Source organism: Microchirus variegatus (assembly GCF_963457635.1).
Source record: "Microchirus variegatus genome assembly, chromosome: 23".
Lineage (NCBI taxonomy): Eukaryota > Metazoa > Chordata > Actinopteri > Pleuronectiformes > Soleidae > Microchirus > Microchirus variegatus.
In genome coordinates this window covers 15,875,261-15,903,247 of record NC_139824.1, presented here as the reverse complement: position 1 = coordinate 15,903,247, position 27,987 = coordinate 15,875,261, and the positions used below count along the sequence as shown (strand labels likewise).

At 41.2% G+C, this 27,987-nt stretch overlaps 1 protein-coding gene across 1 annotated transcript in view; it reads right to left on the bottom strand.

Annotated features, from left to right (window-relative positions):
* The window catches only part of ptprdb (protein tyrosine phosphatase receptor type Db), a 94,762-nt gene that overhangs the window by 56,561 nt on the left and 10,214 nt on the right, over positions 1–27,987 (bottom strand). The window contains exon 2 of the mRNA XM_083909209.1: positions 13,350–13,499. Coding sequence (XP_083765335.1) covers positions 13,350–13,434 — 85 coding nt within the window. The 5' untranslated portion in view covers positions 13,435–13,499. The remainder of the gene's footprint in view (positions 1–13,349; positions 13,500–27,987) is intronic.

The following is a 27,987-nucleotide window of genomic DNA, read 5'->3' as shown; positions in this document are numbered from 1 at the left end:
AGTATAGTATGACTTTTTTGTCAAATTTTGGACAAATTTCTTTTTTCTATTTTTTTTTCAAATTTTGGACGACATAGTATAGTATGACTTTTTTGTCAGATTTTGGACCAAATTATTTTTTTCAATTTTTTTTTCAACTGTTGGATCACATAGTATAGTATGAAGTTTTTGTCAAATTTTGGACCAATTTTTTTTTTTCACATTTTTTTCAAATTTTAGACGACATAGTTTGACTTTTTTGTCAAATTTTGGACCAAAAATGTTGGTCAAATTTTTTTTTAATTTTGGTCGACATAGTATAGTATGACGTTTTTGTCGAATTTTGGACCAAAAATTTGTTGTCAAATTTTTTTTTAAAATTTTGGTCGACATAGTATTGTATGACGTTTTTGTCAAATTTTGGACCAAAAATAAAAAAATAAAAAAAATAAAAATAAAAAAAGTTTTCCAGCCCTTTTTGCTCTGGGGCTCCACCTGCAGACATGTTATGGTACTGCAACCAGTAGTTCTTTGTAGATGTCATTCATGGAGTAGATATTTGTGATTGTGTTGATTTATAAAGTGGAAATGCTGGTCCTCACTTTGCCAGCAACCCAGTCCTCAGTATGCAGCAAGTACAAGAATGTGTGTGTGTGTGTGTGTGTTTACCATTTCACACCTGCATAACCAAAAAATGCAGAAAACACTACATGCATCAGAGAATGTACTTCATGTACACAGTATAGCAGTAAAAATTACTTCAGGGGCGGTGGATGAAGTGCAGAGAGAAAAGAAAATAAATAAATAACACACAGTAATGTGCAACTAGGGCCTATAGGCTACATAAGCCCACACACATAAACCGCACTATAACCTACGCTCTAAAACAATGAACTTCATGAGGGGGCGACGCCAGTGTTGTCGATGTAATGATTCGTCAGATAACTGATTAATCGTTTCAATCGTTCATCAAGCGTCGGCATTTTTTTTTTTTTTTTTTTGGTGAATTAAAAATGTTTGGACTGTGGTCGCAGGGCCGCAACTAACAATTTAGTTTTCAAGCATCCGTTTAAATGTTGATGGATGAAGTGATGTTGTCCACAAAATGTTGGGGAAAAATGTTGATTTGTGTTTGTGTCAAACCTCAAGAACCACAGCCCTCAAAATGTCCTGTTTTTAACATTCAGTTTACTGCTACAGACGATGACCAAGATTAATATACATACATGTGTGTGTGTGTATATATACATGAATATGTATACGTGCATATATATGTATATATGTGTGTATATAATGTATATATATGAATATGTATATGTGCATATAAATGTATATACACATATATATGCACATATACATATTCATATATACAGTATATTATGAATATGTATATGTGCATATATGTATATGTGTGTATATATGTATATATATCAATATGTATATGTGCATATGTGTGTATATATATACACACATATATGCACACATACGTAATCATATATACTGTATATTATGAATATGTATATGTGCATATATATGTATATATACACACGTATATATCTATATGCACACGTACATATTCATATATACAGTATACAAGTATACATATACATATATGTAAATATTAAAAAATGTGAATAATAAAGCAATTAAGCAAAAATTGTTGTCAGATTAACAAAAATAATGATCATGGTTTAACACTAATGTGTCAGTTATTGCATGCAGTAGGTGCATGTGTGGGATGGGCGAGCGAGCACATGTTTGTATGCCCGTCTGAGAGAGAGAGAGAGATAGAGAGAGAGATAGATAGATAGATAGAGAGAAAACAGAAGAGAATAAGGAGTGGGAGAATCACTTTCTTAATCCTTCTGCTAATCTCTCCCCCACAAACAAATGAAAAGTGTAAAGCCAGCAGAGCCGTACTAAAAGGCATGGGAGATCTTTCAATTGCTTTTTTTCTCTCTCTCCTGTCCTCATCCCTCTCTCTTTCTCTCTGTCTTTGAATATTTGAATATCTAAAGGTTCTCACTTTTCTGGATATTCAGCCCTTTATCTCTCTCTGCCCCACTCTTAGTTCTTCATCCACAGCTTCTCTCTCTCTCTCTCTTTCATCCTCCTCCTTGTTACTCTTTCTCCATCTTCTCCCTCCATCTCTTGGGTGTTATATAAGTCTTCCTGTCACATTGACTGACTTAATGAAGGGGGGGGGGGGCTTCACATTTCACAATTTCTCCTTTATTTCTCTCCTCCTCCCATCCTCTTATGGCCGTCATCTCGTTTCAAACCAAAATAAATTCACCCTCCTGTTCTTCTCTCTTCGTCTTCGTGTTGGGGGTTCAGGCTCATATTTGAGAGTTAAAAAAAATAGGGTGCCTGCACATTTTATTATTTCACGGAAATAAAATAAAAAAAATGACGAGGGATTTGGATAATTCTCAGAAGGGCTTAGAGCTCCTGCAGCCTCTCTCTTCTTCCTTAATTTGACCCACGGAGGAGGAGAATGGGGAAATACTAAGTGGGCGCACGGAGAGAGATTTAGATGGAATTAGATGCTGCAATCTTCTCCCTGATGTGTGTGTGTTTGTGTGTGTTTGTGTGTCTGTGTGTGTGTATGGAAGGCGGCCTAGATAAAGGTCGCCCCATACAGTGAGCTCTGATCTCCACAGCAGATGGCCGGGATTATAAAGTCAGCTCCCCTCTTTGGATCACTTTTGAGTCGGCGGCTGAAGACATTTGCCATAAACTTTTGAAAGATTGTTTCTCAATGTTGTCCTTAATGATCAAATGATAACACTGGTCAACACCAGAGGTGGAAAGTAACGAAATACATTTACTCAAGTTACCGTATTGAATACTTTTTTTTGTGTATTTTGTATTTTTTAAGTACAATTTAAAATTTAGCATTTTAGGATTTTGTATTTTACTTGAGTACGTATTGACTCAAGTATTGTACTTAGTTACTTTATAAATCCTATCCGTTAGGGAGTAAAAAATAAAGATTCAGCACAATGAAGACCTACAGGGGGAAAATATACAGCAGAACCAGATGAATGATGATGTGATTAGCATTAGCACTGGCGCGTGAACATAGAGGGCGTGGTCAAAAGTGATGTAATATCCTGTGTCGCGCCGGGCGACACCCCACGCAAAGTAACTAAGTAACTTTTACTTAAAGTACATTTCAAATGAACTACTTTTTTACTTCTACTTGAGTAATATTTCATCAAAGTATTGGTACTTTTACTTGAGTACAACATTTTAGTACTTTTTCCATCTCTGGTCAACACCAAATTTATTGTTTAAATTTTTTTTAGTTTTGCTCAATCAGGTCAACTTTCTGAACAAATCTACATATTTGTTTTTGTTTACATGTACAGGTTTTTTCATATGATGTCATATGATGCAAATTTCCTTTATATTTCTTGCAATAAACACATTCTGAAGATTTTGCATGTGCCAACTTATGACTAATTGTTTTGTTTTTATATATCACAAGTGAATGAAATGGCTTCGACTAGAAGATCTTGCAAAAATAAGCCTGACGTATTTTTCTGCTACATCTGCGCTGAATACACCATTGTTCCTAACAGGAATCTACCATCTACCAGGAATCTACCATGCTTATTTTACTATTACATGTGGTATAATGTCACAAAAATGACATCAATTTAGTCAGAAGATCGGATTTTTCTAAATCAAACCCAACGTAATCGTACGTTATATACGGACACATAGAGAGTAGACTTTTAAAAATACAACCTATGACGGAGGTTTATTTGATCAGCACTAGAGCTGCAAAAAGAACATTTTTAAATAAAATGTTGATCAGTGTTTGTCAAACCTGGAAATAACGATGTTCTCCAATGTCTTTGTTTTGTCCACAAACCAAATTCATTCAGTTTGAATGATTTCTTTGTTTTGTGGAGCAAAGAAACTGAGACACATTTAAGAAGCTAAAGGGTCAATCGATTAATTGTTTTAGCTCTAATTAGCACTTTGAAAAGACAAATACTGAGACGTGAAGCTAAAGACACAAAAAAACTAAGTGAGAGACTGAGTTTGTAAATTGCTCACATACCATCAGGGATTTACGATGAATTACTACAAAGTATTTTAAGATTGGGGGAAATTGCACCAAACAAACACCACGAAACAGAATGTGTTGAATGTAAAAAATCTAAAACCGACAATATGTTTTCCCCACAACAAGCAGACGCAGACGTTAATGCCAGTTGGTTGTTTCTCTCTGAACGTCTGGTTATTTCTGTTCGGAGGTTGAATCGCGGTTCACCCCCTGAGAGACGGAAGAGGATAGATGGTCATTGAGTTTCCTGATCAGATCGATATCAGGCGCGTCGTCCCCCCTTCAAACATGTTCATGATCCCGGGGCTTTGTGTGGACATATAAGTCTGTTAGTGTGCATGAATAGCTTTGTGGAGCGTATGTGTCAGTGAAGTTTGGATCAGATCTGACAAGGCTTTTCTCCGGATGTTGGTACAACTTGCCAAAGCATCTGTGCCTGCCTGCCTCACATTTTCCTCCCAGTCTGTGTGTGTGTGTGTGTGTGTGTGTGTGTGTGCGTGCGCTCATGTTGTTAGGCATGTAATGACTAATTTACAGACACTGCCAAGAAAGAATCCAGCTGCACAGTGTTTTATGTAGTGGTGGGTGGTTAGCTGATGACTCTCCAAATGAGAACTGAGTCAGACTTGTCAGACAAATTGAAGAATGAGGCCGATACCGGGGCCCCGAGCCAAGGACCATGATAGTCGCCCTTAAGACTCGGCGGGGCAGCCGGCCAGAGACGTTACTTGAAACACATTAACATCAAAACGACACATTCAGAGCAAATTATCAGCCGCCCCGCTCCGCCGCGAGAGATGAAATCGGACGACGAGCGGAGAGACAGCTGCAGTCCGTCTGAAGTGAATAAGTGATGATTGGAAAACATTTGGCAAAACTGAGAATTAAAGCAGGAGCAGCTATTAAGTGCAATAACTTCATGTTCGCAAAGTTTTTAGAGTCTGAAGTTTCTCTACCTCCTCATGTGGAGGATAAAGCTGTAGACGATGAATGAATGAATGAATGAATGAATGAATGAATGAATGAATGAACAACCCTCTTCTCTTCTTTTGCTTGTCATGTCTTTTCTTTGCTGGACGACTTCCAGTTGACGCTTCCAAGCAGCACTTTAACAACATCATGTTTACACTAATGCAGTGGCGTCGGATAAAAAGCGCTTTTACTGCCTGCAGTAATGCACGTCCAATTAGCATGCCACTTAGCCACCAGCGCTGCCCCGGGGTCGGACAAATGAGTTAATCAGGGTTAATTTGTTCGCAACACAATGGGAAGATTTAATCAAACGGGGGCGGGGGGGGGGGTTCTTCTTTTGTCCACAGGTCATTAGAAGACACACATGGGGCTGCTGCCCACTGGGGTACACAGCTTTACTGGGTCAGCGCTAGCTTCCCATGAGGGCGAACAGAGGGTTTGCTCAGTGCTGGTCGCAGCACATTACTCATAGACCAGTGGTCAGCTATGCTAGAGCTAAGCTAACGCTAGCCTGTCTGCCAATCCTGGGTCCTCGGGGACCCCTGGTCTGCGCGTTTTAGACGTTGCCCTCGTCCATCGCAGGTGATTCAAATGGTTAGCTGAACATCAGGCTCAAAGCTAAGCTAACGCTATCCAGTACTCTTTACCTGCTATTCCCTGGCCTGCATGCTATAGATCGTCCACACTCTTAGAAATAAAAGTGCTACGTTGAACCAAGATTCTTCGGCTTGTTCTCATAGGAGAACCCTTTTTGGTGCTACCAAGAACCAAATGGTTCCAGGTAGAACCTCAGCCGATGTAGAAGAACACTTTTGGAACCCTTATTTCTAAGAGTGCGCCTCACATGACTCAAATGGTTAGCTGAACATCAGGCTCAGAGCTAAGCTAACACTAAGCAGTCCTCTTTAACCTGCTAATCCAGTGTTTCCCCAATCCTGGTCCTCTGGGACCCCTGGTCTGCATGTTTTAGACGTTGCCCTCATCCACCACATGTGATTCAAATGGTCAGCTGAACATAAGGTTCAGAGCTAAGCTAACGCTATTCAGACCTCTTTACCAGCTAATCCAGTGATTCCCCAATCCTGGTCTTTGGGGACCCCTGGGCCTACATGTTTTAGACGTTGCCCTCGTCCACCGCATGTGATTCAAATGCTCAGCTGGACATCAGGCTCAGAGCTAAGCTAACGCTATCCAGACCTCTTTACCTGCTAATCCAGCGTTTCCCCAATCCTGGTCCTCGGGGACCCCTGGTCTGTGCGTTTTAGACGTTGCCCTCGTCCACCGCATGTGATTCGAATGCTCAGCTGAACATCGGGCTCTGCAAAAGCCTGATAATTACCCGTTCATTTGAATCAGGTGTGCTGGAGCAGGGAAAACATCTAAGACATGCAGGCCCAGGGGTCCCCGAGGACCAGGATCGGGGGGGAAACACTGCAGCTAATCTCAGAATGCTAAGCTCACTGTCTGTCAGATCCCGTTACTCACGGACGGATGCACAGCTATGTTAGAATTAGTCTTCGGCTGCTGTATGTTTTTTCCTTTCTCGTCGACATGTAGAGTTTTCCTCTGTGAAGCCTAATTCAAGGATTGATGTTAACGGATAACGATGGGAAACGTATTAAGGGAGTCAGAGTACACGGCACATGTGGATTTAATGCCCTCAAAGACAGAAAACAGTTAATAAATAACCAAAGACAGGGTGATTGGCAGTTAAATTTTGCACGGATTTGACATTCGACTTGATGAAAATGCTTGTGATGTGTCCCATTTCTGTCTACAGAGAAATATTAGCACTAGAGTTGATGGACAGACGTTGTCAAATCGCTTCAATTACTGCAGATGTTTTATTTATTTTTCAATGTTTAATGCCACAGTCGAGATAAGTTATCTCTGGAGACAACATTTTAATACAATCCAATAAATTTACCATGGATTGTTTTTAGAAAGCGATGATAATTAGTTCACTTTTTGGGAAAATGAAAGGACAATATCAGCATTATTAGTGTTACAGCATTATGTTTTTGCTCCGTTTTCATTCACACCCCTAACAACTGCTTAGTCATTGTAATGTTCAGCCTCTGTGTTGACTTTTATATGAATAAACACTGAATAAACACAGAAACACTATCTAACTACATTGACCCTCCCAGTGTCTTAAGGGTAGAGACTGAGCCATTTATCAGAGGAGGAAAAAACCTCCGAGATTAAATTATCCTCAGCCTTAATGTGATGATGTTGTCTGGCCTTATACCCTGGTATTAGGGAAAAAGTGAATGCACTTTCCTTTAACACAATGTGCACAATCACTGAATGAATTGCTATGCTAAGTGATTTCTATCGAACTCTATGAATAGAAAATCTCTCAGAACAAATGCGATAATCGAACCAGTACGACCAGTGCAACCCCGGAAGGCATCGCGCGGTTATTGGATCACCACACTATCCCTCTATCCCTCCTGCAGAGGAACATCACAGCGCCTCCGTCACAAAATGGCCCGGAGCGTACGATGCCGCCGTTCTGACATTTCATACTGAGGTTATGGGCAAAGGGATCAGGCAGTGCCAATCAATCACGGGACAGAAAGACGAGCCATGCGTGAAAACAAATGCTTGATTCTGTTTCACACGTTTAACTCGTCCCCGGGGCCACAAACCTTTGACCTTTGCGACCTCGCCGCTTGATCTCATTCTAGTGAATCGCAATCTAATCTCGTCACAGCTTACCACTACACAAGCTTGCATATATATATATGTATATATATATATGTATATATATACATATATATATATACACTACCGTTCAAAAGTTTGGGCTCACTTAGAAATGTCCTTATTTTTGAAGTAAAAGAAGAAGGCTATTGGATGATTAGAAAACCCTTGTGCAATGATGTTATATTTTATAAGCAATATTTTCTATTCATTTTGCAACTCTTTTGATGAATAAAAGTCTGACTTTTAATGGAAAACACAACAAAAATTGTATAGGTGACCCCAACCTTTGGTCGTGTATAAACATATAAATCAGACCATAAACAAGCCTATTTACATTGGCAAACTGTGCATATATGTAACCTAAACACACATTCTTAACTCAAATGCCTGAAATCACTTTTACAGTAAAGGATATTGCATGTATTCAGGATGGTTTATCTTCTTATATCTAAGGACATGGACCAGGTCAGTGGCTGCACATTACTAACATGCATATAAGTCACATACTAGCCCTTTATTAGTCAATATTAAGCACGTATTAACACCTTATGTAGGAAAAAACTTAATTCATGTCATATTAGAGGTAGAATAGGTGTTAATACATGCTTAATGATTACTAATAAAGGGCTAGTATGCTACTTTTTATGTAAGTAAGCACCTACTTAATGGTGAAGACGTGTTCTCTAATCTAAAGTGTTAACAAAATGGGTATTGAAGCTATAAATACAAAAAAACCTGAACTCAGCACCTATTCAGGAAGAGCGAAATGAAACGCTGACATTTGGTGCTTTGCTCAAGGGCTCCTAAAGAAAGCAAAGGTATTGTGCCGTCATTGTCTGAGATTATCCCACTCCACTTTCCAATCGCAGTTTGCCTGAAGGCCTCAGCTGAGCGCTGGCACCTCAGCAGAACGTTGACGGGTCAATCAGTCAAACGAGTAAGCAAGTGCAACTGTGCTTCCATGGTAACGCGGGCTTTTTAACGTATGTCACGTATGAAAATGTCACGTATTTAGTGAAGGGAGTGAGCGACTGCTTGACTTTTCTCTTTTTTATCGACATCCTGGTTGTATTTATTTCCCTTTAGGGAAAAACACACTTGTGAATGCGGCGCTTTTACAACACGTGAATGATGTGAGACACGCCGAGGCTAAAGGGTTTCACATTACCGAACGCTCACTCCGAGCAGAACTCTAAACCACTCCGGCTCGGTTTGAAACTGCACAGAGTCTGCTGACTAAAGCGAAAGCCTGCGACTCAGCAGCGTCTCTGTCCCACTGCAGCCTCCGAGGTACGCGGAGACGACGACGACGTTGTATTTCAGCTGCGGAATCATCATCGATACCTCGAAGCTGCCGGTATCGGGATGACAGCTTGTTGTTTTTTGGGGCGCAAAACGACAGTCAGCAGATAAGAAGAAGCACCCTGTTGTTGTTGTTATTGTTGTTGTATTGTTGTCCTGTCGCCTTAGATGACACGGCAACAGCGATGCAGTTTTCTCGTGCAGGGGGGGAATCTCACTGCGTAACATGCAGCGGTGGCCTAGTTTTGTGAGAGGATCAGGGCATTACTCTTCTTAATCCAGCAGATATCGTATGCACGCATGCGCACATAAAAAGTTGGAGAAAAACGGAGAAAAATGGTGGTGGAAGAGAAAGAGAGAGAGAGAAAGAGGGATGGAGAAAATTAAAAAAAAAAACCTCTGTGCACGGCTTGTTTGTCGTGGAGCAGAGGTTGTGTGCAGAGTGTGCACGTGTGGTGCAAGGATTCCAAAATATGCACATGGGACACATGTTCGTGTGATTGCATTTAATACCCTGAGTCCACTCGTCCTCTCTGTGTGTGTGTGGGAGTGCAAAAAAAGTGTGTTTCTTAAGTTCACTGCACTAAGGAACTAACACTGAGGAATACACTACAATGTGGCCTCTATTTTGCAGAATGTGCACAGCAAAACCTGAGTTTCCAGAAAGTAAAAGAAGTCTTATTTCTTTTTTTCTTTTTTTTGCTGATAATGAAAAATAATATCAGCATGCAAGTTTTGCACGACATAAATATCCTAATTTATATAGATTGCTTTAAGCCTTAATGACCAGAAACAGGCTGAAATGGTTGCATAAAGTCTTTTTACATAAACATTTCTGACCTAACAGAATGTCTTTGTGTTAAAAAGTGCAAAATATTGGCCCATTTTATCTTGTTATTGCTCAAAGTTCTAAATATTCTTTTACTCAGGGCTGTTTTTACAGTGATATTTCATTAATTTCCCCCATAACTTTAGTCATGTCAACTACAATGTGGCCTCTATTTTGCAGAATGTGCACTGCAAAAACTGAGTTTCCAGAAAGTAAAAGAAGTCTTATTTTTTAGCCTAGAAAGTAAAATACTATGAGCGTGCAAGTTTTGCATGACAAAAATAACCCAATTTTGAAAAAAATCTCAGATTTTATAGATTGCTTTAAGACTTAATAACCAGAAACAAGCTAAAACAATAGTTTGCATAAAGGAAATTAAGACTCTTTTTTTACATAAACATTTCTGACCTGACAGAATGTCTTTGCGTTTAAATAAAGTACAACTTTATGAAATGTTGGCCCATTTTGTCTTGTTATTGCTCAAAGTTCTAAGTATTCTTTTACTCAGGGCTGTTTTTCCAGTGATATTTTCATTAATTCCCCCATAACTTTAATCATCATGATGCACTGAGGAACTAACACAGAGGAAGAAACTACAACGTGGCCTCTATTTTGCAGAATGTGCACAGCAAAAACTGAGTTTCCAGAAAGTAAAAGAAGTTTCATACCTTTTTTTTTTTTTCCATAATATCCGCATGCAAGTTTTGCACGACAAAAATAACCCAATAAAAATCAGATTCCATAGATTGCTTTAAGCCTTAATGACCAGAAACAAGCTAAAACAATGGTTTGCATAACGGAAAGGAAAACTCCTTTTTTCTGACCTGACAGAATATCTTTGCTTCAAAATAAAGCGCAACATCTTCTTTTTGTTCTACGTATTCTTTTAATAAGGCTGTTTTTACAGTGTAATTAATTAATTTCCCCATAACCTTTCACATCACGCAGATATCAGTGTCCCAGCAGCAGCAGCCTCCTTTTTGAATTCCTAACATTCAAATCTCACAGTCCCCACTGTTGATTTGAACAGAGGCGATCCGTGTCGTACACAACGAGATAAAACGAGGGAAAATAAGACACTCTCGAGCTCCGCGTCCCTCTTTCTCAGCAGATTATATGGACGTGTCGAGAAGAGGCAAAGAGCGAGCGAGAAGAAAGACAAATATAGACGAGGAGGAGACGTACGAGGAATCCCTTAGACCCTTATAACCCTCATAGAGGAAGTTTAGGAGCATCGTCGTGTTGATGGATGACTGGGTCACTTGCTGCTCGACCCTGGAACTTACAAAGAGGACAAGGCCAGGAGATCCAAAGGAATACCAGAGTGGATGTGTGTGTGTGTGTGTGACTGTGTGCTATTAAAACACTGCAAGTGAGTCTGTGAGTGTGATATATGGGGTTGTGATGATATGTGTGTGTGTGTACTTTCAACACAACCCAAAGCTTTTTCCTTCTACCAAATAAATCACACTGTAACGTCTGTCTGTTTGCATTAATGCTTCACCGGAGCAGCGATACCGAGATGTTTATTTAAGGTTTTGGAAACTTTTTGTTGCTCCCACACGTGCGGCCGCGACCGTCATCAGCACTATCAGTTTACCAACTCCTGTTTTGTTTTGCCCTTTAGTTCTATCACTCATTCTAATCTAATTATGTTTATACCAAGAGTTAATCACTGTCATGACGTATTATTGCCTCTTTTCTTGTAAAGACAACAATGGGTTGAGAGGAACACCAACTTCCACTGAGGAAAAACGGTTCGGTACGTCCTTCTTTTTGCGTTTTCCATTAGGAATAGTACCAAAATAACCCGCCCCGACTGTTCCGTATGTCCGTACCCTTCTCTTGGGTTACCAGAGTAAAGATTTGGTATGGTAAGGGTGGAGCTAGACCCATGACAGTCAGACAGAAAAGACCGGTGATTCTGCTGGATGTTCTCCATTGTCTGTTGGGTCATATATTTCATATATTTTATCCTTTGGTCTTTCATCAACACTGTTGTGGGATTCAAATCTCCGTTAAATGGTAAATGATCCAGTCATGCAGTCATGGAGGGCCACGACCTTCTCTTATACAGTAACACACAGGTGCTAAACAGTGTGCACCAGTTAGAGCTTATTCTGACTTAAATATGTATATATTCAGCTCAGTTCAGTTCTTTTTCCTTCCCTATCATCCTGATTCAAGCTAAAGATACACAAAAAATTATCCTATACACACTACCATTCAAAAGTTTGGGGTCACGTATACAAATTTTGTTAATGAGTAGAAAATATAGTCAAGACATTGACAAGATGGGTTTTCAAGGGTTTTCTAATCATCCAATACCATTGGACCATACCATTAGAACACTGGAAAAGGGTCTCTATACACCTATGTACATATTCCATTAAAAACCAGACGTTTGCAGCTAGAATACTTGTTTACCACATTAACAATGTATTGCGTGTATTTATGAAGAATAAGGACATTTCTAAGTGACACCAAACTTTTGAATGGTATTTGAGAAAGTTGTGTATGTTCAGCTGTTCCAAATGTGTAGTTAACACATTATCTTGGTGTGTGCAGAAGTCTCAGCACTGTTTTGATGATAAAACACTTTTATTTTCTGCTCTCAATCTGTTATCAATACACAACCAGGAACACTGTACGTCCAGTGGAAAGAAAAAAAAAAGGAATGAAAAAACAACTTTCATAATAATAAAATGGCTTCTCCGGTCTGTATTTAGTGAAACCGCACATCTCCAACATTATGAAGTTTCCTGTAATCTTCTGTTTTTTTTGTTTGTTTTTTTTTAACCAGGCTTCTTTCAGCACTTCACCAGACTTCTTCTTCTAGATCGAGTCTGTCTCTTACACTGCATTAAGATTCAGGTCTGGACTCTGTGGAGACCGGTCCATGACTGTCAGTGTTTCATCAGCTGTTTTTCCTTTCTCCCGAATATGATTTCACTGCATTAGCAGTGTGTGTGTGTGTGTGTGTGGTATCGTTGTCATACTGGAAAAATAAAACCGTGGAGACTTTTTGCACAGTGCTTTATAAACCCACACATGCACCAAGATAAGGTCTTATCTACACTTTTTTTGGAATAGCTGGATATTGCAGTTGAATATATATATTATTATATGTTATTTATTCAGCAACATACACGACTTTCTCAGGACGATTGAAAAAAACTGAGCTGGAGCTGATATCTGAATGAACTCATGGGAAAATGGATCACACAACACCAGGAAGATGGACTTGTGTGCGCGCACATTAGACAAAATCACACAGGCAGAGGAGAAATGATGTGATTTGCCATATGTGCTCTGTATATCCACGCCAAATACTGGGGTTGGCAAAAAAAACAGCTGGCCGTGAGTCAAAGCTGCCGTCCAACACACATGTAGATGTGATATGAGAGAGAGTGAGCTACAAACGGTGGCCAATAATGTCGCAAAAAACACACAGGAAAACTTCTGTCTACTCACAGTCAGCGTCGGCGAGGAAGAGGAAGCTGAGGAGAAGCAGGCCCGGGCAGGCAGAGTGCATCATGGGATATGTCGACACATGCATGCTGTATCCACCGTGAGCTCACAGCCTCACTGCACAACAGGGCGACACAAACAGGCCTTCACAACCTGGAGAAGAAGAAGAAGAAGAAGAAAAATGCAGATATTAATAATCCCTTCAAGTGCATTTTCAGATATAAATAAAATACACTAAACTCTTTCTCACACACACACACACACACACACACACAGTTCCCTCTAGGCCTTCCACTCCAGTTATGCAGCTGCCGCTCGTCTTCGCGCTTCATTAGGACCGTACACTCGGCGCCCGCGGTGCGTTGTGTTGTGTCACAAAGAAGCTCGTGAATTTTCCAACTTAACAGCAAACATTTAGTATCTGTCGAGCTTCTAAAGTTCACATTAACGTCTGTAATCTGTTGCGCGATGATGTCAGAACGGCCGTGAGGCGGAAGGGTCGGAGTGAGGGAGTGAGGGAGTGAGTGAGTGAGTGAGTGAGGGGCTGCTGTGTGATCTGCAGATTATCTGCCGGCCGTGTTGGATCAACATACAGCTCAGTGTCCCCTATCCTTTCATCCTCAGCTCACTTCCTTCTTTTCCCCTTGGGGCCCTTTTCTCACTTGTTGCCCTCGTTGTGTCGTACACGCACCGATTACCGAAGGCTTGGTTTAGCGGCTTCTAATATACATCTTCTCCTTCTTTCAATCGCTTGGTTTTTTTTGTCCGTCGCTCGGTCAGACGCACACAGATCTACATCGCTCTGACGCGAACGTCTGGCATCAGACGTCGCTCTGTGTGTCGGAAATCTCTCTCTGATGCTGCTGCTGACACGACGAAAGCGAGTGATGACGGGAGACAATCGTGCTTGAACGATGCACGCATTACAGGGCAGCTTATGCATAGTACATCGACGCCTCTGTGGTAAATGTATGTATTAGTGTCGACCGCCTTTGCCCGTGCGTGCAGCTCTGCGTACGTGCACGGGTTTGCAGCCGGTCCAAAAAAACTGAACCAGAGTCATCATCAGCATCAGCAGCATCAGCAGCAGCAGCAGCAGCAGCAGCAGCAGCAGCAGCAGCAGCAGCAGCAGCAGCAGCAGCAGCAGCAGCAGTCTTAATCCTCTCCACTCCTGAACAAGCCATCTGATTAAAAAAAGACAAAGGAGGTGGTGGTGGTGGTGGTGGTGGTGTGGGGGGGGGGTTTAGGGGGAAGACTGCCAGAACCCAGAGCTCTTTGCATCCTCGCAGCCAAGGCAGAAAACAACTAAACCCACAATGGATTTTCCACTTGGTTTGGTCTGAAACAATTGCTTTGGGATAACCTAGATCTCTCGCTGCACAAATTAAGCATTCAGAGACGCGATTTACACGACTACAGTGGCGTAAAGGGAATTTGGCAACGCGGGGTGAACAATACACAGCTGCAGTTTTCTTCTCGTGTTAGTTACTGAGGGGTTAACGCAGCTCTTGTTTTCGACTTCAGTGTGTTCATTTCCTCTTCTTTTTCCCTAATTTACAACCATATATCCTATAAATATATATGTATGTATTTACTTGGGTACGTTGCTCAGGGGTAATCCAGCCCTTTGACCTGGTTGAGACTCGAACTGGCAACCCTCCAGTTACAAGCCAATTCCCCTTTCCACCCCTGTAACCATCACTGCCATTAAGGAGCATGAAGTAGGATTTGCTCTTGGGTTCCCCCTACAGTTGGTAAGCGACATAGCGTGTGCATTGAATGCGTGAACTTATAATGTCCAAACAACCATATCTTCAGACCAGGTACACTAGCCTCTGATTATATTCTTTTATTTTTCAACATATAAGAAACAAAAACTAACCGCGGAAAGGAAAAAAACACGACAAAAGAACGATAGAGCTTTAGCTTACGTAGCTTATGTTTATACAGCCCATTTGCTCCCCGTATGCACATTAAATCAGAGACGTAGAATGACTTCAATAACACAGCTTGACCTTTAACCCTCTATGGTTTTTGTGCATGGAAGCAAACTATGGAAACTTGGAAGCAAGTTATTTTAGTAGCATGGACCCGCGACTGGAAGCTAACATAGTAGCCAATGCTACTATGTTAGCATCGGCTAACATAGTAGCCGATAGAAGAGGTGCCATTCATCATTCATCTCATTATAAGCTGATGTACCATCAGAAATAATCTTCTAAGAGTTTCGATTTTTTCCTTTCACCGCAACCGGTCGAGGCAGATGGCCGCACATCTCTGAGTCAGAGATTTCTTCTTCTGTTTTCTCTCCACTGATGCCTGGTGCTTGCTCATTGTGTGATGTATGATCGTTGTCTATGTAAAGTGCCTTGAGATAATGTATGTTATGATTTGAATTGAACTGAAATGGATTCCTGTGCAGGTTTACCGATACTGTTTTGTTTTGCGTCTGCGTGCACGGCACTTGTTTGTGTGTGTGTGTGTGTGTGTGTGTGTGTGTGTGTGTGTGCGGTCGCTAATGACTTGGCCTGATTCAATGTCACTGGAAAAGCTTGCATTATTTAGCGTCTCACTTCACAGCATGTCGCGTTAATTAAAGGACTAAGATAACGGCGAGAGAGACAAATGACGAGAGAGAGAGACGTGGAGAGTGTGGAACGAAAGCGGCGAGGTAAATACAAAACAAAAGAAGAGAAAATAAGACAAAAAGATTACCTGAGCTCAACACACACAGACACAAAAACACACACAATCGCACAACTGTGGGCTGAACAAAAATACTTCCTCCTTCTGCCTGATCTTCTGCTGCTGCTGCTGTGGATCAGAGGGGCAGCTTAAAGCGTTCGTCCCTATCACTCAATTATACACCGTCTGTCTGGGCCTGCAGCAAATCGGTCGCACTTATTTGAAGGAATAGTTTCCGAGGGAACAAAGACACAGACGGGTTATGTGTTTTTCCACGTATGGACAGAGGGAAAGGCGGAGACGAAAGACGAAAAAACAAATTAAATGTTACTACGGTTGGCACTATTTTAATGAAGCGTCATGTAGGAAATAAATCCATATTAATCGACATAATAAAGTTGCATTAACCGGTTGTTCAGAAACACTTTGTTGGGTTAAAAGACGACTGGAAAAGTTACACGATGAGAGTAAAAAAAACAAACAAGCGAAAAAGATCTAAAATTGGACAGAGAAGAAAAGGGAAAGAATAGTGGGCGGTTGATGAGAGAAAGAAAGGATAGACTACAAAGTGAAGGCGTAATATTGCTGTAAGAGACACAGGAAATGGAGACAAATATAGACGACGGATCCTAAAATGCGTAGCTGGAGGCGAAAACCGTGCCTCGGAATAAAAAAGAGCACAAGAGTTTCCTAATTTGATTTGATATTCCCACAGCTGATTCACCAAACCCAATTAGAGATTCAAATTAACTTATTCTTCTTTTGCCCTGTTCAAACTGTGGCAGACTTACAGAAAAGCCAAATTCTAATTTGTTGCATCATACGGTACAAAAACAGGATAAGCTGAGGGGGAGGAAACAAGGTTTGTGCTCTAATGAAGTCATAAAAGTTGATCAAATGTCTGTTTCTTGTTCCACAATGGTCAAGTAGACCATAATCTGAATGGTTAAAGGTCATTTTGACCTCAAATACTCACCGATTACAGACAAAATCCCAATCTTTCATTACAAAAAAGGCCACTTTATTAGGTACACATTGAAGTGGCAGGAGCGGCACATGGTGGCGTCTTCTGTCGCTGCTTCAAGGTTCAACATGTTCACAGATGGTCGTCTGCCAGCCTTAGTTATGACAATGAATTGTTTGAGTCACTGCCTTTTGTAATAATAATATACTGAACCGGTCTGGTTATTCTCCTCATTTTTGCTAAGAAATCCTGCCGCACATGATTCATTCTCTGCTAATCCAAGATGGTTATGCATGAAAATCCCAGGAGATCAGAGGTTTTCTGAATTGCCGTACTCACAGTCACACAGTTTAACAGGTGTATTCTGGTGAATGGATGTTAAATCTTGGCCTGAATGGCCAGTAAAGTGATTTTATTAGCAAGATGGAGCAACACTCATAACAGTACTGATCATTAAATCTCTATATTTAATAAATCAAACAATATTGCATACTTTCTTTTATGTAGATTAGAATTTTTTCAGCTAAAATCAAAGAGAAAATGTAGATTTTTGTCCATTAAGAAGGAGCAAAGAAAGTGCTTATCTCTCCATCTTTTCCTGCCATTTTAACGTCAAATTTGTCGGATCGCTGAGGACGATAAATTTGCGTCAAAAATTCCCCAAAAAATTCTCAAGAAACTTTAGTCTAAGCCTGAAAAACTCACCAAATTCCGTCCCAATCGGACGACTTTTTTCTGACCATGACCTGACTTGTGGGGGGTCTATAGAGCCCTGGGGCTACTAACAATAATGCACACTTTTTTTATGTAGATTATCATTTTTCATCTAAAATCAAAGAGAAAATTTATATTGCTGTCCATTAAGAAAGAGCAAAGAAAGAAAACTTATCTCTACATCTTTCAAAATTCCGTTGCTACGATTTATTATTTGTATTCCAGCTCAAGATCATCAAAAGATAAACGCACAACTACGGTGTTGACACTGACACGGATCTATTCAAGAAAACTGAGTTAATTGTCACCCAAAAAAGGTTCATAAATGTCAGTGGTTTGGCCCACGAAACATCGACTGTTTAACAAGTCTTTAAAGTGAAAGCAGAGCTTTGCCTGATGTCATTCACAGAACTCCTCATTCAAAGTGATTTGATAAAAGGCTGGTTGGATGTACACACACACACACACACTGATTATGACCAGCAGTCTATCATCTCTTCTGCTGCACATTTCAAACAGACTGCTGAAGTCACCCCTGGAGCAAGAGAAATGTTGATCTTTCCACAACTCAGCATCTGCTGTGACGACGTCTCATGACATCGTGCTGTCACAGAGATTTTTTTTTTAAAAATGCCTATATTCATATATATATAGAGTGACCCAGCAACTAATAGCGCTGTGGAACAGCAGCTGTTTGACTTTTTGTTTCTACAGCGCTTCCTTTCCGTGCGCTATCTGTCTTGTTCGCGCTGCATCTGGGACACTTGGAGCTGCACGGCGCAGGAAGAGAAGCAGCTGTTATTGGCACATCCAGGCCTGAAGTCGAGCAGCTGTTGTGGAACTGCTTGATTTGCTTTACTTTCCGTTTGGATACGTGCACATTTTCAACTCAATAATATACATATAAAAAGTAGAGCATGAAATGTTGCAGCCTGCGCTGAAGGCAAAACACTTCCTCCACATCGATATATCAGAAGGAAAAGACTTGACACTTCAACTACAGCTGACCTTGAGATGCTGATGTGGATTTGACTGCTGTGGGCAGAGATAAACACACAAACAAACAAAGACTTTTGACTCCACAGGTCAGCCTACGATTCTAAAGAAAAGGCTGATGCACTCCAGTTGATTCACCAATTCATTCTCCAATGACGCGGCCTAAACTTTGCACTCTGCGACTTCTGTCCATCAAGTTTCACAGTCAAGTCTCACATGAGCTGAAAAGATTCATCAATTAATAAATGAATCGTCAACTATTTTGATAATCGATTAATCAGTTTGGAGATTTTTTCACGATTTAAACAAGATTTCTGATCGTTTTTGCTTCTTAAATGTGAATATTTTCTTTGTTTATTTGCTCCACATTACGGAAGCGTACTGCATTCACTTGAAAAAAAAAAAAAGTCCTGTTTTTCTGTGTAATTAATTTTCTTCCTGTTTTTCGAAATATTGGTATTTTTGTTTTTTCCATGCAAATTATTTTTCTGTTTTTCGTGCAATTTTTTTTTTCTGTTTTTCGTGCACAGTTTTTTTCTTCTGTTTTCCGTGCAAATTTTTTTTCTGTTTTTTACATGCAAATTAATTTTCTGTTTTTCGTGCAATTTTTTTTTCTGTTTTTAGTGCAAAAAGAAATTCTTCTGTTTTTCGTGCACATTTTTTTTTTCTGTTTTTCGTGCAAATTTTTTTTCCCCGTTTTTCAGAGTAATTTTTTTTTCTGAAGTAACAAGAACTCTCGCGAGAACCTCCAACCTGCAAGTGACTGCCATAGACCTAGACCATAGACCTCTGAAAAACAGAAAAAAATTTACTCCGAAAATCAGAAAAAAAATAATCAAAAAAAACAAACCGAAAATGAATTACTCAGAAGAACAGGAGTTTTTTTTTCCAAGTGAATGCAATACGCTTCCGTACCACATAACAAAGAAATCATTAAAACTGAATCATTTTGGTTTGTGGACAAAAACAAAGACATTGGAGAAAATCATCAATTCCAGGTTTGACAAACACTGATCACTGACATTTTATGGACCAAACGATTAATCGAGAAAATAACCGACAGATTAATAGATAACGATGATGAATGATGTTTATGAAGTCTTGTTACTTGGAATGTGGTCATGATTAGATTCATTGCTGCTTTTTGGCGCAGTTTGAAGAATAATGTCCTGCCACAACATTCTCCTGATCCCTTCCTTTATTAAAGCCCCAACAAATGACCAAACCGTCATTTATGAGAGATAGAACCCAACGAGAAAAAACTACGAGAAGTCATTTGAGTTGGCTTTCAGGACACTGGCAGAAACAAGAAATCAATAAGACAGACTGAGACGAGAGGAAGGGAAAATGTGATTGATTGAGATGAGGATCTCAGCTGTCTGCCTGTACTCGACTTATCATTTCCTCTGCTTTGCCCAAACATTATGTCCTCGCTTCCACCCACCATCCCACTCTTACATCCTTCATTTGCACTCTTTTTTCCCTCCTCCTTCTGATCTCAGCATCTCCGACTTCCCTTCACTCCGTCATTCTTCCTGTCTCCAAAGGGCCACACGAGCAATGGTTCCTCCTCACTTCATTTATTTTGACTACGTGATGTGTCTCAGTCACCATTTTTTTTTTTTTTTAAATCCACTGTAATGTTAATCACATCCAATCCTATTTGTTTTATAATAGCAAGGTCCTGCCCACGCGTTTGAGATAACACACACACAGTGTCCTTCTCTCTCCGGTTTTTATTTCAATTTCAAAGTTTAATTTGCAGGCCGGGGCGTTAATCTCGTTTGTCTTTTGTTCTTTCTCTTTCTGTGATGTTTAAATTAAAGCATTTCAGTGGGCAGCACGGCGTTCGATTAGTTCCCGTTTCTGCAGAGCTCACGCATGAAAGATGAAAATCCACATTGTTCAGACGCCGCTGAGTAATGCGCACACCTTGACAATGGCGCAATTGTCGAGCCTGAATAGACGGCGGCGAACAGACGTTTATTTATTGCGGTAAACGCGGTTATTGTTGACGTAACGGATGAGGACGACCCAAAGACAATGGGGTTTGCATCAGTTTATTTCCGCAGCGCTAAAGACGGTAAATATTCAGTTTAACAGACAGTCATGATCAACAGAAATTTCATGGAGAATTTTTTCCTGCCATTTTAACGTCAAATTTGTCGGAGAAAAATGGACCGAGTTTGACACGGCTAGCTCAAACGTGCTAGGACGAGTTGCGTAGACTAGCCGTTTTTGTTTTCACCAAAATGGCTGACTTCTGGGTGGGCGGAGCTAATGGAAGTACATTGGAAATTTGTTTGGAATCATGATTGCAACAAGGGTACCAAGTTTGGTTACAATCGGAACAACGATGTGCGACTTAGACACGAAATAAAACAATTAGCATTTAACGCAATTTTGGCCACTTTCTCTTATGTCAAAAAATCCCCAAAAATTACTCAAATTCACCAAATTTCGTCCCGATCGGATGACTTTTTTCTGACCATGAACAGACTTCTGGGGGCGCTATAGAGCACTGGGGCTACTAACAGGTCCGTGCCAGTATTCCATTATCTCATTTTTCACCGATCCAACCTTGTGCCAAAGTTTTTATGTACGTTAAAATGAAAATGAGTGCAATATCGGAGAAAAATAATAATCTCAACAGGAACAATGGGTTCCTCACACTTGGTGCCAGGAGCCATTGGCTTTGGCACATTCATGCTCGGGCCCTAATTATACATCCCACCAGCCTCCACAGACGGCCTGTGGACTGTTGACAATCCGATCGCATCAATAGCTGAAGCCACAGGTCTCTTGTCTGATTGTCAGTAACACAAAAAGTACAAAATCCCACCTGCCACCATCTATTTCACCCCCTCAGACAAAAAAAAAATTGGGGGACTTTTTTCTTTTTTATGCCTCCATTAGCAGCCAGGATTTCATCAGCGTTTAGTTAGAGGGTGTCTCCACTTCCCCATTCTGATGATTAAGTGTCTAAATAACAGAAAGTGAAGTGCAGGCGGTACAAAAAAAAAAAAAAAAAAAAAGTGAAAACGGTGCACTAAGCAGAGTGCTGAATGTGGCCAATCGAAGGGTTAAGCCAGCTGTGACTAAAAGGCCCACGCTTGGTCTCTATTGGACCATCTCTGGCAGCCATCCATGATATTGAAAGCACAAGAAGCAGAGAGTGAAAGAGAGGGAGGGAGAGAGGGTGGGGAACTGATGCTGAGTGGATTAGCAAGAGGTGGAGGGTGGGGGGGGGTGACAACATGTAATTACCTATTTACCCAGCCTTTAGTGGAAACCTCATTGAAGGCTAATTGAGCAGTGCATTAGTGGGAGCGTCGTAAAGATAGCAGCAGGACTGCAGAAAAAAAAAGAGGAGGGGACGGTGGGAGGAGATGAGACGAGGAGACAGAGGCAATAAAAGGTGAACGTTAGCATGAATGGAGTGAGAGGAAGGAAGCTGAATGTGGACAAGTGCATTGTGATGGTGCACTCACTGTTATACGTCATTAACCTTGTTCTTTCTCTGCCTAGTTTGTCTCTCTCTGTGTGTGCTCATCGTGCAGGTTGCAGGATCCAGATCCAGTTTAGAGGCTATTATTAATATTATACTATAATTAGAAGTCGATATCAGTATAATTTTTATCAACAATTTCGGCTGCTCCTTATATAAAGGACAGGTAGTGACCTGTACACGATGTAACACTACCTTTCACGCTATATCAGCTGGGATTGGCACCAGCGCCGCCCGGCAACCCTCAAAGTGGATAAGTCATTCAGCTCCAACTCTCTTAGAAATAAGGGTTCCAAAAGTGTTCTTCTGAGGTTCTACCTGGAACCATTTGCTTCTGAAAAACCCTTTCCCCAAAGAAAGAAAGGGTTTTTCAAGGGTCCTAGGTAACACTTAACGGTTCCAGTAAGAACCATTTTGATCCAGAGAACCCTTTAAAACCCCTTTCCTGGATAAAGGGTTTTAAAAGGGTTCTTGGTAACACTAAAGGTTCCAGGTGAAACCTTTATAAAAAGGTTATAGACAAATAAATCAATGATGTCATAGTGTTTCTAAACGGTCCAGGTGACACGACTTTATGTCTCACTGGTGGTGGATTTTAAATATAGGATATTTATGTTTTACAAGCGTTTTATTTTACGCTGAGTAAAGTAAAGCCTTAATCTGCAAACTAATATGTACCTGCAGCCGTGGGATAATCGTAATACACTGGAGTACAAATGTTTTAGAGAAGCAAAAGAGTACCTGAATAAACCAATTCATTGTGGTTTCAAACTACTGTAAAACAGTGTACGTGAACCTTTATGTTGCTTTTGACGGGAAATTACCCTGTGACACTGAATCACCGCACAGTCCTGAAATGTCCCAATTTCATGCTTGTGATTTTTTACAACGTTCACGTTTGCATGTGCACGTCTTATTGCGTACAGTAGAGAGCCTTCAGTCGCCGCGGGGGCAAAAGTGCCACGTCGGAAGGCAGCGATCTCTGTGATGTGCTTTAGCACACGGATGGATGGATGGAGGACGGATGGATCCATGGATGGATGAGCCTGCGGTACGGTGACGGTGTGGCCCCGTGACGTGCTACGGATACACACTACTGTAGGGACGACTACATCGGGACGAACAGACCATCCACGCACACAAAATGTACATATATATATATATATAAATATGACGAGTGACCTCCTCTTCACCAGGTGGAGTACAGCAGTAATAATTTACAGGCTTTGAGCGCCTCTCACATCAAATAAAATATGGATTCGCATGAGACGGAAAAGAGCATAACCCCCCTTCAAAATAGATGACGCTTTAATCCACACGGTTCTCCAGTTATAACCCCTTTCTTTTTGTGCGTTTAGCGGGAGGTGGCACTTCACTATAATACAGTATAATAGACATTCTTTGCTTTACTTCCGACGCTGGCTGTGTGGTCTCCAACATGAGACAAACATTCACCTATTCTTAGGAAAAGCACATCCTATTCCCTGCAGTGACTGACTGAGTGAACCTCCTGGTTTTTTTTTTTACTCATACAGAGGACGATGCGGATGAAGAGGCTGAGGAGGAGGAGGAGGAGGAGGAGGCAGAAACCACGTAGCAGTTCATGAACCCTACTTCATGCATTCACTGAATTCCGTGCAGCACCGCAAGTCATGAAATGGCCTTGCATTTGTGAATTAAAAAGGAATTCCTCCTCTCAGCAATAGAGGGAGTGCTGATGTACTCCAGAGTTGTCCAAGATATCTCTCACTCAAGGTGAGTTTAAGCGGAGGGGAGTTTTCATTTGTTAAGATATAATATAAATGTCTGATATCAAATATGTGTAGTATCACGGGAACACATACTGTAAAGCTGAAGGTTAAAGGGCAGATCATGGGCAGTTGAGTCCAGAAATACATTTCTTGATCAATCTTCTCCAATGTCACGTTGCACTGGTTGAGAGAGAGAGAAGGATGGGGTTACAGAAGCTTTTTCCCCCCTCAGATTGATTTTGGGCCGGCAGAGGAGTGGGAGAACACGAGTGTGACTCGAAATGACGTTGCGGCGGGGGAGGGTGGGGAGGAAATCTGAAGAGATCTGAAAACACGGATTCTTGAATTACAATTGTACAAGTTTCTCGCTGTTCACGGCGACGTTCTGAGGAAGTATTTAGTAATTAGCGATAAAGACACGTCCTATCTTGGATAAGGTTGCTGCCAAGTTAGCGTGAGGAAGAATGAATGGATGGATGCATTTTTGGTAGAGGTTCATGCCCTCTAGTCAGACTAAGGACCTGTCTCCATGGATGTTCTCCTCGTGGTAGAATCCATCTGGATGGATTTTGGGGGGGAAGTAGTGGTTTGCGCTCTTGCCTTTGCAGCAAGAAGACACAGGGTTCGACACCCCCCGGTCAGACCAAGGACCTTTCTGCATGGAGTTTGCATGTTCTCCTCATGGTAGAATCCATCTTCTACACTCTAAGAAATAAGGGTTCCAAAAGGGTCCTTCTACAAGGCCTGAGGTTCTACCTGGAACCATTTGCTTCTGAAAAACCCTTTCCCAAAGGGTTCTTGGTAACACTAATGGTTCCAGTAAGAAACATTTTCATCCAGAGAACCCTTGAAAAGGGAGGAACCCTACCTGGAACCATAGCTGGAGCCAAAAAGTGTGAGTTTTTTTTGCTGCCGCTTCCTCTTCATGAAGATGGGACCACAGGGAGACAGCAGCCCACCAAGAGCACCTAAGTACACCGGCCATTAAAAATGGATGTAAGAAAGAGCAGCCCCGGCCATCCCGGCCCCGTCAACCAACCACCCTGGTATGTTTTGATGGGAGTTACCGTGGTTACGGGGCTCCCAAATGGTCCTCGCTTGTCAGGGTGAATCAAATCAGACACATGCGAGCGTCAGCGCCGGCGCCTCCGTCCGCCCTGACGAGGCACCACGACTCAAGTGATGTCACTGAAAGTCTGGACCCGAAGTGTGTTTGTGTGCGAAGAGCGAACGCAACAGACGAGAGGACGGAGACGGACATGACTTTAAAAAGCCGCCTCCAAAGACGTTATCACTGCCTCGTCCGTCTCGACCGGATCGTACGCTTCAGAGAACAGCAGGTTCCTTATTGAGTTCCTTAGTGCATACAAGACTTCTGTACTTTTAACTTCTAATTGCAGCAAATAGAAGCTAATTCTGCTGTTTGATGAAAGGTCATTTTTATTAGAGAAAGTCAGAGAGAGAGGAAAGGATGGATATTTTCTAAGTGACAGCAGATTTTTGTGCGTAATCTTTCTGTTTAATATGCTTAGATTGTTTGTTTATGGGTGTTTTGTAAACTTTTGTTGACACGACAACACACTTACGTATCTCACCACCTATGATTCCTTTGCATAACCTCAACAGACAGCGTGTCTATGTTCTAGAACACGTGGAAGTAGAGGACAACTTTGGAGGCAGAACAGTAGAAACTGCTTCGATAGATATAAGGTATATTATTTTTAATAATAAATTAGAGTATTTTTTAAATCTGTCTACACAGACGGCAAACCATGACATGCGATGGACGGCTGTCTGTTGACTGTTGAAAACAGTAAATATAAGTATAATAGTTATACTTATAGCTATACTGAGGTAAAGTGAACTCACGCAGGAGCCTAAAAGAGACTGTATAGTGCATGATGTTTGATGCAGTGCATGCATACTGTATGGACCATAAGTGTGTGTGTGATGTGTAGGCCCCACAAGAGAAGCCCTGTATGGTGCTGTATACATTATAATGGCTAGTGACAGCGACGCAGAATCAGTGATACAGTGGGAGAGACTGGGAGGCATAATACAGGAAAATACTGAAAACACCCTAAAAACCCTAAACCAAAAACGTTAAGCCATTAAAAAAGCATCTTAAAATTGTGAGGATCAGTCAACGATGTCCTTACAAGGTCAACATTAGGGGTTGGGAAATCGCCAGAGACGCCATGATACGACGCCGTAGGAGCCAGGAATCAATTAGTAAGTGTTTTTAATCTATAACCTATTGGTAAGAAGGTGAAGGGATATTGATTTGTATTCTTATCGCGCCTGTTTTAGCCTCCCTAACCTTCACTGGCTACCAGTGGATTTTAGAATCCATTTCTTCGCTGCCTTAAAAAGCAGTTATATTTTGCATACAGTATTGTACGTACTGTATTTTACTTGTATCTCAAAAGCATCATATATTGCGATATTTGATCCCCCCCCCCAAGTCCAAATGTCCTCACAAAGGAAGACATGTATAAACACAAACACACCACAGAAGGCCGGATGTAGAAAAAGGCACCACCAACCCCCCCCCCGTCCATCAAAAGCCAGTCCTCATTTCTGTGTGCCACTGATGCTCCTATTGACGTCATCAATCACGACAATGCGCCAATGGAGAGGATTTGGGAGTCAAGGGTCAGGGAGAGGAACCTACGAGCCCGGAAACGCCAAAGCGGCATTAAAACACAAGCGCACGCACTGTAAATACTCCAGCGCCGTTTCCATAAACTGTTTCCATAGAAGGTCAAACAGCAGCTTCATCACTCCGACTCCTGGAGCAGTGCATTACTTGTGGAATTGATTCCAGGGTTAGGTTAAAAACAGAGGCTTATGTATTGAAGTTGCACTCAATAACGTTGAAGTGCTGAATCAGAGAATGGCATTTGATACGCTGCTAGAGTGTGTGTGTGTGTGTGTGTTTTCCTTTCTTTTCTTTTATAACGTGCAACAGATGCATTCAGATATATTCAAAGGCAGCTGGAGAATCAGCTGTTTGACGTTTGTAAAGCTAGGACTTTGAATATGAATGTACTTTTTACTCAAAGCTTCTTACGGAATAACAAATGGCATCCATGTCGTTTATTAGCAAGTCGTCTTTAAGAATTCATACGTCTACTGCATCCATTACATCCCCTGTCTGTTTTCCTTTCACCCCAACCGGTCTAGGCACATCTTAATCATAACATACATTATCTCAAGGCACTGTGCATAGACAGAATCAAAGATGTGCCTTGCCTATATACAATTAAATATATATACTGTGTCCAAAAATATGTTCATAAATTACATTAAAAAAATCAAAAATCAGAACTGGACAAAGAAAAGTTTAATTGACTCCATCGCTAATGTCATCTTGTACAATGGCAATAAAAGAATCAATCATATATAGCACGTAGTATCTAAAATCCACCTTTGCCGTCTTTCTTGTAACACATATATATATGTTATGAATTTGCTGAACTTGGACAACACTTGAGGAAATCCACTACCGTTGAAATACCGACTGCAGCCGAGTCGTCTTTCAACTTGAAGGTCGCCAGTTCGATTCCCGCCTCCGCGAGTCTTACATGCCAACGTTGTCCTTGGCCGAGACACTTAACCCCGCACGCTGCTCCTGCACGGCTGCACCGGCAGCGTGTGAATGGGATTGAAAAAATGCGTTTGAAGGGAAAACGTGCCGTGTGAGTGAATGGGTGAATGGCAAAAACCGTAGTGTAATGTGAGAGCAGAGACAAAGGTGTGTCCTTGGTGTTTTACACGCTTTGTTTGGTTTGGTTGGTTCTCTTTTCTACCATTTTCACCCCTCAGTACAAGAATGTTTCCACACAACAAACAAGACTCCTATAACCATAAAGCCTGAAGACTCATATAATCATAAAACGGGCCATAATGATCTAATCTGTCACCACCTCCAACGCGCGATAGACCAATACATCAGTGCATGAAAACTAATCTATCACGGAGCGGCGGCAGGTTATGGCAGCGCGCTGATGGATAGGAGCT